The 12,400-nt window shown below is 34.2% G+C and overlaps 1 protein-coding gene across 10 annotated transcripts in view; it reads right to left on the bottom strand.

The window, feature by feature from the left end:
* MYO9A (myosin IXA) overlaps positions 1-12,400 on the bottom strand; it is a 280,827-nt gene that overhangs the window by 189,426 nt on the left and 79,001 nt on the right. For all 10 annotated transcript variants that reach the window (XM_032342543.1, XM_032342540.1, XM_032342545.1 and 7 more), the window contains 2 exons: positions 7,364-7,490; positions 327-416 (listed from right to left, as the gene is read on the bottom strand). In XM_032342543.1, the coding sequence (XP_032198434.1) occupies positions 327-416; positions 7,364-7,490 (217 nt within the window). The remainder of the gene's footprint in view (positions 1-326; positions 417-7,363; positions 7,491-12,400) is intronic.

Below are 12,400 nucleotides of genomic sequence, written 5' to 3'. Positions count from 1 at the left end.
TGCCTGAAGAAGAAATAATCAACTCGATCAAACACTGCTCATTTGTAAATCCATCCACTACCTGTTTGTTCACCCCATATTAATAATATAAAACAATAATGAACAGATTAAGATCTCAGAAGAAAAATGCATGCCTATTGCTTAAAATCATATTCAACTTTAAGTTTTCAAGTTGATGGAAAATTCATAACTGAATTTCAAGGGCACAGAAAATATTTCAATCAACACTGTATTGTTATTATTTTCATTCTGTTAAAGGAAAGGGCACAAATTCAAACTTCTAAAACTGTTCAGAGTACTCTGATCTGAAAAAAATCTATTCATACCTCTGCCAGTTTATATGGCAAGATAAGCTTTTCTCCCACTGTCACAGTCTTCCTTGTAACTAACGCTTCAAATAGCATCTCTTCTTTAACCTAAACAACAGAAAAAAAAAAAAAATCAGTGTATAAGATTTATGACAATGAGCTGAATTATTTATTGACAATCCAAATAAAGAAAAAATCTCTAATGAGATTAGTAAATAGACAATAGAAAAAACAAAGACAATACATTTAATCATTTAAATACCGGTCAAGGTGAAAGTCAAACATTCCACTCACCCTATTTCCCACCTCCCCCCCAAAAAAGAGAGGGTACGTAAAACAGATGGGTCTTTTTAAAGTTTTCTTTCTGATCATAATGGAGAAGTATGTTTCTTTGTGTGAAATATGGAAATATAGAATAGTGCAAAAAAACACTTTAAGATGATCAACCATAATCCCACAACTAGCAAAGATTAAAAAGTGACAATACTTCTTTAATTCTAGGAACATTACCATGAGTATTTATTTATGTTTCAGATGTTTTATATTTATTTACACATGTTAATTTTAAAATAAAGATGATGCTTCCTTTGTTCTCATTCCCTCTAGAGGTAAATACCATGATGAATTTGTAAGTTATCATCTCAGTTTGGGTTTTTATACATATCTAATATACATATATTAGATATATTTGTAAATAATACATTATACTGTATTATATATATACACATATACATATATATACACTGCACTATAATGTATACATTATACATTATACTGCCAAGTGTATTTAACTCTTATCTGTATGGAATCATATTGCCCATATGTTTTTGAGATTTAACTACATTGATAATTTAGATCAAGCTTATTTATTTTAACTACTATATAACTTCCCAGTATATAAATTACGGCAGTGTGTAATCTATTCTTCTATGTGTAGACATTTACACTATTTACCATTGTGCACTATTAGGAAATAAACTGAATATTCTTGCACATGAGTTCAAGAATTTCTCTGAAGTACAAATCTAAAAGTAGAATTACTAGGTTATAGCATATACACTGTCATCTTTAAAGGATATTGCCAAACTACTAAACATAGTTCTCACCAATCTGCTCTCTGATCAGCCCTGACCATTCCTATTTCTTCAAACCTTGAATATACTTGTTATTATCACACTACTGACTTTTGCCATGCTGAGGGTCATGAAATGGTAAAATAAGGGCATTTTATAAAAGCATCCAAACAAATAAAGATATAACACTGATAAAATTTTAAGTAGATAATATGATATGAAGTATATCAAGCAAAAAATATTCAATTATAAAGGAGAAAGTGAGTTACAAAACAACAGTGAAGCATTACCCTGTCACCAGGAATTCATGACAGATCAATAATTTTTTAAAATACAATGATACCGAAATATACCTTCTCATTCACTACTACATGAGTAGCATCCAGTACTCAATCTTCAAATTCAAAACAAGTTAGAAAAAATTTGAGGAACATTACCTTTACAAACTGCAGTAAAACTAAAAATAAATAGCCAAAGTTTAAATATAAGACCTCAAGCTTTCGCATATATTTAAAATATTTTGGGGCGCCTGGGTGGCTCAGTGGGGTAAAGCCTCTCCCTTTGGCTCAGGTCATGATTCAGGGTCCTGGGATCGAGCCCTGCATCAGGCTCCCTGCTTAGCAGGGAGCCTGCTTCCCTTCCTCTCTCTCTGCCTGCCTCTAAGCCTACTTGTGATCTCTCTCTGCCAAATAAATAAAATCTTAAAAATAAATAAATAAACAAACAAATAAATAAAATATTTTGAAAAACAAAATTAAATAATACCAGATTACACAAATATGACAAAACCAAGAAAACTAAGAAAAAACTTGTGTGATTAAAAAAAAAAAACAGTTATATTGTTGAGCTCAAGCAATTATCATTAAAAGTGAGTATTTAAAAATAAATGATCTATGCAGTAGACTCAAGACATTTTTTTAAAGGATTAAACAAATACAGGCTGGCAACAACATGGAGCAAAAGTCACTTCCATACACTTGTATAAACTGGTATAACCACTAGAGAGAGTAATCTGTCAATATCAGTAAACTATTTATGTCTGTGTGTATACCAACCCCAAACTATACTCCTTGGACTATACTCTAGAATAATTTACACACATGTCCACGAAGAGACATATACAACAATGCCTATCACAGTACTACCAATAAATGAGAAATTACAAATAACCTCAATCCCCACTAAGAAAAATAAATTGTTTTACTCATATAATGAAATTTTAGAAACAACTAAAAAGAATCATGTAGAATATTTAAATCAGTATTGAAAAATCTCAAAAACACAGTACAGAATGAAAAAGTCAAGATTAGAATGATACAGTAAAACATTTATGAAACAAGTATGAAAATGTATAGAAAGCTGTATATTCTTATATAAACATCTACCTATTTTGAAAATAGAAAAAAAGAATGGGAATGATAAACACCAAACTCATAACAATGTTTACTTCTAGGGTAGCAGAGTACAAAGTGAGCTACAATTACATGCAATATTTTATTACATGAGTGGAGCTGTGAGTACACAGGTGTTTATTATATAGTTTTCTGTATATACTGTATACTGAGACTAATTCATAATTTAACAGAAAAATGAAGAAGGAAATACGTTAAAACAAAAATTAAGACATATTAATTAAGTAAAATGGTAGAACTAATAAATCTAAAAGCCAATTACTTGAATATAAAAAATAAAAGACAATTCTCACTAAATCACAAAAATTAACACAAACATTAAGAAATACAAAGTCAACACCATAGAGAAAAAGGTTTTAAACATTAACATAGCATTTACGAAGAATGCCAAAAAATAAATTGTAAACATTTAATCAACGTATTAATTTCCTAGATAAACACAAATCATCAAAATGAACACAAGCCAGACTTGAATCCTTTTTTTTTTTTTAAGATTTTATTTATTTATTTGACAGAGAGAGATAATGAGAGAGAAACACAAGCAGCGGGGAGCTGGAAAGGGAGAAGCAGGGAGGGAGCCCGACACGGAGCTCAATCCCAGGATTCTGGGATCATGACCTGAGCCATGGGCAGACATCTAATGACTCAGCCACCCAGGCGCCCCTAGATTTGAAAATCCAAAAAAATTAGTTAATACAAAACAAACTTCTGGAAAGATATCAAATATAGCTGATCATAGGGTTAATCTCTCTCAAATCTTTAAGGAACATACTATTCTTTGCTAATGATTCTTCTCTAAATGGCAGAAAAAAATTTGAAAGGATAAAAAACTACCCAACTCCTTTTAAAGAGTTGGCTTAATGGTGGCACTAAAACCTAATAATGATCATACATAGATCTACATACAAAACATACTAATCTTGCTTATCTTCGATAAACATCCTGAAAAAAATATTACTGAATTCATGATATTTAATCAACTACCTCTATAATTTCCCAATGTCCACAGTTGTACATATATGACTTTTAAAATAAAAAAAAATAAGGGCGCCTGGGTGGCTCAGTGGGTTGGGCCTCTGCCTTCGGCTCAGGTCACGGTCCCGGGGTCCTGGGATCGAGCCCCATGTCGGGCTCTCTGCTCGGCAGGGAGGCTGCTTCCCTCTCTCTCTGCCTGCCTCTCTGCCTACTTGTGATCTCTGTCTGGCAAATAAATAAATAAATAAATAAATCCATAAATAAATAAATAAATAAATAAGGTAAAAAAATGAACTTTATTAACACAAAATAACTAGGAATGAGTTCAATATCTAAGTCTACAATGTTTCTCATACTCATTTAATTGAAAAAATGATATATGTGTTAAAAACCCACTCTTCATATTGTTTCAACAGATGTTAAAATATATTCAAAATATATAAATCTGTTAAAAACTGAATGATGGTTCAGTTTTTGATAATGATGGTTCTAATAGTTCTAATATACTCCAAAACATGCAACAAAAATATGCTCCACAATTACCCACAATTAATGTACTGGAGCTTGTTCATCTTTCAATAGTTTCACAAGTATATATCTCAAATAGAATTCAGTAAACAGAATACTCAAAAATATTCACTGCTGCCTGAGGTAACTACAAAATTATAAAAATAATTGGAAAAATAAAATAATTTCAGAAACATTTGTTCTTAAAAACTAAATCTATATTTATCATTGAACTGAATCACTTTGAGAAGGAAAGGAATTAAAACTTAACTAAAGAGTTTACATTTTAGTTAAACCAGTTGTTGCTCATATCTTTGAATTCCATCTCAACAAAAGCCTTAAGTTTGCAATTATTATTACCAATTTTAATCAATAACAGGATATCATTTTTTAAAATTTTTTACTTAAATTCAATTAACATACAATGTATTATTAGTTTCAAAGGTAGAGGTCAGTGATTCATGAATCTTCTATAATACCCAGTGTTCATTATGTCACATGTCCTCCTAAATGTCCATTACCCAGCTACCCTATTCCCCCACCACCCCCTAGAAACCCTGAGTTTGTTTAGGAAATCATTTTAAAAAATAATTTCTGAGAACTAAATACAAGCAGGATACTATAGTATAGGTCCTATCAGTTACTTGTCTAGCTCCTCAACTTTGAAGATAACTTCTTCCCACGTATTATCAAACCTCCATTCCTACTAGTGCAGACTAAACATAACAAGAAGGAACTTAAGGGGTGCCTGGCTAGCTCAATCAGTTAAGCATCCAGCTCTTGATTTCAGCTCAGGTCATGAGCTGGAATCAAGCCCCACAATGGGCTTCTTGCTCAGCAGGGAATTTGCTTAGGATTCTCTCTCCCTCTGCCCCACCCCCTCACTCATGTGTTCTCTCTCTTTCAAATAAACAAAATGGTTAGTTTTTTTTAAGATTTTATTTTATTTATTAGACACACAGAGAGGGATCGCAAGTAGGCAGAAAGGCAGGCATAGAGAGAGGGGGAAGCAGGCTCCAGAGAGCCAATGCGGGGCTCGATCCCAGGACCCTGAGATCATGACCTGAGCCGAAGGAAGAGGCCCAACCCACTGAACCACCCAGGGGCCCCAGTTTTGTGTGTGTGTGTGGTTTTTTTTTTTTTTTTTTTTTTTGTAAAAGAAGGAAGTTAAGAAGCTTGGATTCAAAAGTAAGATTTGGTATCAAATCATATTGTTGATATAGTCAAACTTTGACACTGGTAAGCCTATTTCTCAGAACAGGATTTCTCCTTTTTCATCAATACTTGGCTCCTTTTAAAATTACCTGAATTGCTCTTACCAGCTCTAACCAAAGAAGGAATACTGCACCAAGACCAGAAGCCTTGGTACCTGCTGAATGCCTGAACTTGTAAGTAAAACCACTAGCTACAATGCACTATTATTACCACAATACTAAGTGCTTCTGTTGACTAAAATATCACCTAAAATGCCTGACTGAAATACCAACTGTTCCCTGATCCTCATGACCTTCAAAATTACCACCTTCAGATACCACATTCCATCCACATCCTGGTAGAACTTTTTTCCAGCAAGTGAGTCTAGTTTCAGTTTAACGTATCCCCTTCTCCTGCCCTGTCTGCCAGACTAACTCATTTCACTAAAGTTAATAAGCAACACCCAGGCATGTGCAAAATAATAAGCACTGTAAGGTTAGATAAATAAAAAAGAGGCATCTATTGCTCTCAAAGAGCACTGTCGCCTTATAAAGGACACAAACTAGTAAACAATTAACTTTGTGCTACAAAATCAAAATTAAATTATGCTAAGTAGACATAAATGTTCTACCCTGATGGGAGTCAGTTTAGATCATTTAATAAGGTTAAACTCTATTAAAGTGGCAAATGAATCAAGATTTGAAAGATTTGATCTTCCAATCAAGATTTGGAAAAAAAGCAGGCTACTCATAACTGCAAAAAAAATGGAAACAACCAAGATGTCTTTCAATAGGCGAATAAACAAACAAACTATGGTACAGCCACACAATGTCATACTACCCAGCAATAAAGAGAAATGAGCTATCAAGCCACAAAAAGATATGACTGAACCATATATATAATGCATCTAACATACAAAATATGTTTTAATCAACTATTTATGTTATCAGTAAGGCGGCTGGTCAACAGTAGCCTATTAAGTTTTGGGGGAGTCAAAAGTTACACCCAGATTTTTGACTGCCCAGTGAGGCTGGTACTCCTAGCCCCTGCACTGTCCAAGGGCCAACTGAATACTAAAATTGAATAAGTAAGTAAATGAACAGAAAAAAGGAGGTAAAGAAAGATAAGGAAAAAGATAGCTTCCTCACTGTTAAAAAGGGAGTTTACAGATAAGAAGAGAAGGCTAGAATGATACGTGTGATAATGTATTAGTTAGGAACATCAGTAGGACCTCATGTTTATCTTCATATAGCTATAGATGCATATATAAAAACATTTGTAGTATGTGAATATACATAGGTTAGTAAACACACATATATTTTCTTGCTCTGTGAGAGGAGAAGGCCTAAAAAAATGATGCCCCTTTCGAGATGAATCTGACAAGCAAGCTGGGAAAACATTGGAAATCATCACTCCCAGAAGAAAGAATAAGGTAATAAAAATCTTCATTATAGGAAGAAGCATGGGAGGAGATGAAGACCCCTGGCTCTTACTTAGACATGAAGGAAAAAATTAGTACCTTTTTCTCTCCACTCATCCAGATACCCCATCTTCAGATAAATAATCTAACCAAAATCTTAGTATGAGAAGAAATCTCAAATACAGAAGGAGAAAAACTATTAATGTCTTAGACTATCATACAGTCTAGAGTGAAAAACTCATCCTATCCAGCAAATTGAGGGATTATGGATATCCAGGCCAAAGGGAGGCAGGCAAGAAAAACCAAGCCTTCCAAAGATTCTGGCACAATCGACAGCAAAAATTCCATCTTTTGGAGAAACACTATTAATAAAAAGCATTAGCCCATTTACACCTAGCCAAATAATTACACAAAATTAAAAGTGAGAAGTTACCCGGTATTTGAGAAATGACAAGTGAAAATATAAGCACTTACTTCTAATAATTCTGAGACAATGGGCAGAACTTCAGGATTACAGATATCTATGGAGTCATCCCGGTATGTCTTCTTTTTATAACAGATATTACCCAAATGTAGTATTGCTGAGAGAAGAGAGAAAATCCTGTGAAAATAAAACCATAAATTATAGCTGGTTTATGTGCAGTTTCCAAACTTATTTCACTGTAAAATTCTAATCAAGCAAATTAACCAGTACAAACATATTTAATCTTCATAAAAATAAAAAATATGCTTTTCATTTAAAAAAAGTAAGAATAAAAAATATGCTTTTCATTTAAAAAAAAGTAAAAATAAAAAATATGGGAATAATAACTATAATAACTAAATTTCATGTGTACTACGTCAGGCACTGTGCTAAGTGCTTTATAGAACCTTAACTTTCAGTACTGTACCTCTGGACATAGTTGTTTGAAGAGGATTTGCTATTGCCTGAATCTGCACAGTGTTTCAAAGTCCATACATTTCTAAATGCTTTTCATCCTGCCTGGAATGCCCCTTCCCTACATTGTCTATTTCAGATCTACTGAATCAGAATCTTTAAAGGAAAGGCCTTGGAATCTGTATTTTCTTATAGCCTAGATCATTTTTTATGATTAGTTATATTTAAGAATTGATTTCCTACATCATACTACAGTGCCCTTGATAAATGCTTTGAAAGTAAACAGTATGGGGGGCACCTGGGTGGCACAGTGGGTTAAAGCCTCTGCCTTCAGCTCAGGTCATGATCCCAGGGTCCTGGGATCAAGCCCCGCATTGGGCTCTCTGCTCAGTGGGGAGCCTGCTTCCTCCTCTCTCTCTCTCTGCCTGCCTCTCTGCCTACTTGTGATCTGTCAAATAAATAAATAAAAATCTTTAAAAAAAAAAGAAAGAAAGAAAGAAAAGAAACAGTATGAGGCCCATGAGGTAAATTACTTAATTTTCAGGCCCCTCCCATAAAACATCTACAACTGGACCCTCCCTTCCACTCTTCCCTTCTGTCTTAGAGGAACACATGACCTTCTTCCTGTCAAACTAAACCCCTTCTTGTGCTTTGCATCCCATGAACTCCAGTTTACTCAGGAACTTTATTATGCCTATTTCTTATCTCTTACCTGATCTAGAAGAACTTTCTATCAAAATGATATCTTCATTTTCTTTTTTTTTTTTTAAGATTTTATTTGTTTATTTGACAGACAGAGATCACAAGTAGGCAGAGAGGCAGGCAGAGAGTGAGAGAGGGAAGCAGGCTCCCTGCTGAGCAGAGAGCCCGATGCGGGACTCGATCCCAGGACCCCGAGATCATGACCTGAGCCGAAGGCAGCGGCTTAACCCACTGAGCCACCCAGGCGCCCTCTTCATTTTCTCTTAAAGAACCCATCCTAGATTACACATCTTCCCCTTACCTTCACAAACAAGCTTATTAAACTGTTAACTTATACTCCTTTTCTTCATTTTGTCATTCCCTATTTACTCTTATATCTGGACATCGGACCCCATTAAAATATCTCAGAGAAGTTACCAAGGACCACCAGATAAGAAAAGTGTATTATAAAGAGAAATGAGCTATCAAGCCACAAAAAGACATGACTGAATCATATATATAATGCATCTAACATACAAAATATGTTTTAATCAACTATTTATGTTTTGGTTATCAGTCAACAGCAGCCTATTAAGTTTTAGGGGAGTCAAAAGTTACAACCAGATTTTTGACTACCCAGAGGGGTTGGTACTCCTAACTTACCTGACCTCTCCAAAGCATTTAATACAGCTAAACACTCCATCTAAAAGCCCTTCTGGGAAACACACACACAGACACAGACACACACACACATGCATCTTTGTGTCTTGTCCAACTATTTCCTTATGATAAACCTGTTCTACCTATAAAATTTTAATTATGTGTTTTCTGAAAATTAGGAAGTATTCTAAATAAAATAAAGACACTGCTTTAGGAACTAAACAGCCATACTTTCAAAGGTCCTGAATCAATATCTAATTGATCAATCTAATTTTTCAAATAATTTAAAATTTTAAGTATTTGAATCATTAACATGACTCCAACAAAATTTTAAAGGAATAATTCATAAACACACTCTGGGTGAATTAGAGAGGAAACACAGTATCAACTGAATCATTACAAAGACTAATGGAAACCAAAGGATATAAAAACGAAAATTCATGGGCCACTTATTAAACACCATATTTAGTAGGAGTTTATATGGTTGTTAATTATATCCTTCAGAATCTGCGGTTCAACAAATCAGTACATTAATGTTTTTTCAAACACAAATATGTGATACATGGTCTCCAACAATAATAAATGTTAAATAAACAATCTAATATACTGTAATAACTCAATACAAAAAAGAGTTACAAATATGAATAAAAATCTCTATTCACAAAATGTGTAAAATCTTGCATTAAGAAATAAAAACAGTAACAAAAAATCCCTATACTATAAGGCAGGGTATAAAATAAAATACTAAAATACTTAAGGTAGACACAATGCACAGTTAAGAAAAATTTCATTAAATAGGTAGGACATGGGGCCCATGGCTGGCTCAGTAGGAAGAGTGTAGGATTCTTGATTTCAGGGTCATGAGTTCAAACCCCACACTAGGTGTAGAAGTTACTTAAATAAATAAATAAGCTTTAAAAAATAAAAAGGGGGACACCTGGGTGGCTCAGTGGGTTAAGCCTCTGCCTTCACCTCAGGTCATGATCCCGGGGTTCTGGGATCGAGCCCCGCATGGGCTCTCTGCTCGGCAGGGAGCCTGCTTCCCCCTCTCTCTCTGCCTGCCTCTCTGCCTACTTGTGATCTCTGTCTGTCAAATAAATAAAATTTTTTTTAATTAAAAAATAAATAAATAAAATAAATAAAAAGGGAGGACATGAACAGTAAGTACTCAAAGCAAACAGGTTTCCATTCACATTTTAAGATGCCTGCAAAGTGTGTTAAGAAGAATTCTGGGTTAGATCTCAGTGCAGTTGAAAAGATTGCTGTGATTTATGAGCACAGTCAATCATGGTCAAAGGAGAGGGGAACAGTAGTATATATGTATATATGTTATGTTATCAAAAAAAACTGGCATTATTTCAATGAGTAAAAAAGAGATAAAGATGAGTCCTTCAAGGAATGGGGAAAATACCGGACATTCAGAATACAATATAATGTTTTAGAGGATCCTATCGGTCTAGCTAAAACGCAAAACTTGTGTTAGGGAATATCTGATGATAATATCTAAAAAATACAGAAAGGTCAAATTACAGGCCAGGTTACCAAATATATTACATATATTTTCCAGTGGTTTCCAATATGGGATACACTGGTATCAGAAAGTATAAAGGACACACAACCCTTGGATGTATGAGAAATACATTTTATTTCCAACTTATTTTATCTAAAAAAATGAAATTATGTTTCACTATTATTTAATATATAGACAATCAGGTGTGTCACATGAGGTATAGGAGGTATGCTGAAGAAAGAATATAAGTAATGTAGCATGGAGGAACTACAGAGTTACTCTCATTTACTCAGTAACTTTTAGTGAATTGAAGTTTATGTGACCAATTAAATGGGCTTGCATATTTACATTTGGTATTTTTTTTAACTTTTCTTTTTTTCTTTTTAAAGATTTTATTTATTTGTCAGAGAGAGAGAGAGCATGCGAACACGCCCAAGCAGGGGAAAATGCAGGAAGACGGAGAAGCAGGCTCCCCACTGAACAAGGAGCCTGATGTAGAACTCAATCCCAGGACCCTGGGATCATGACCTGAGCCTAAGGCAGTGCTTAACGTAACCAACCGAGCCATCCAGGCCTCCCTTAATTTATCTTTCAAAAAAAGTTTGGCAGGGGCGCCTGGGTGGCTCAGTGGGTTAAGCCTCTGCCTTCAGCTCAGCTCATGGTCTCAGGGTCCTGGGATAGATCCCCACATCAGGCTCTCTGCTCACTAGGGAGCCTGCTTCCCCTCCCCCTACCCCCGCCCCACCTGCTGCTCTGCCTACTTGTGATCTCTGTCAAATAAATTAAAAAAAAAAAAAAAAAAGTTTGGCAAATAATCTGATAATTCCAGATTCATAGTAATCACAAACAAGAAAATAGCACAGCTGTTATTCTACTTTTAGTATGGCATTAAAAGTTGACAATATAATCAGATCTGAAATAACTAATTCCCTTCCCCCAAAAATAGTTCTGTTAGTATTTTTTTTCTGGTGACAGTCAAGGTTATTTGTGTCTTTAATTTTACTAATTTTTTATTATGTTATGTTATGTTAGTAACCAGACAGTACTTCATTAGTTTTTGATGTACTGTTCCATGATTGTTTGCATATAACACCCAGTGCTCACTGCAATATGTGTGCTCTTTCATACCAATCATCAGGCTTTAATTTTAAATAGCTTGTTTTATTTTAAATATAATTTGCTTCATTTTTATCTCAACCTTTTTACATTTCTATTTTGTTTATAGTGAAATATGTTTAGCATCCTAAGAGACTCCTCAGGAAACAAACTGAGGATTGCTGGAGGGGAGGAGGTGGGAGGGATGGGGTGGCTGGATGATGGACATTGGGGAGGTTATGTGCTATGGTGAATGCTGTAAATTGTGTAAGCCTGGTGATTCACAGACCTGTACCCCTGGGGCAAATAATACATTATATGTTAATAAAAAATAAGAATAAATTAATTTTAAAAATATATATGTTTAGCATAATAGTACAGACACTAATTTAGAGAGGGAAAATTATATTTTACTGATAGGTATGCATGCCTTAATAAGATTAGAGATCAATGATACAGAAAATAAGAAGCTATAAAAATAGTGTCATAAAGCAAGTTTCTAAGTAAAGTCTATGGACCGACTTCAGGAACACCATGAACTCCTGCAATTATATGCAAACATTTATGGACGCACAGTTTACAGGAAGAAGAGCTCCAACTTTCAAGAGATTCTCAAAGAATTTATAATTAAAAAAGCAATTCAAAGCAAGTCTTTTAGAAAAATAAATTTTCAAATCAACGCTTAACA

Source organism: Mustela erminea, chromosome 5, assembly GCF_009829155.1.
Source record: "Mustela erminea isolate mMusErm1 chromosome 5, mMusErm1.Pri, whole genome shotgun sequence".
NCBI classification, from domain to species: Eukaryota; Metazoa; Chordata; class Mammalia; order Carnivora; family Mustelidae; genus Mustela; species Mustela erminea.
This window is presented reverse-complemented; position numbering and strand designations above follow the sequence as displayed.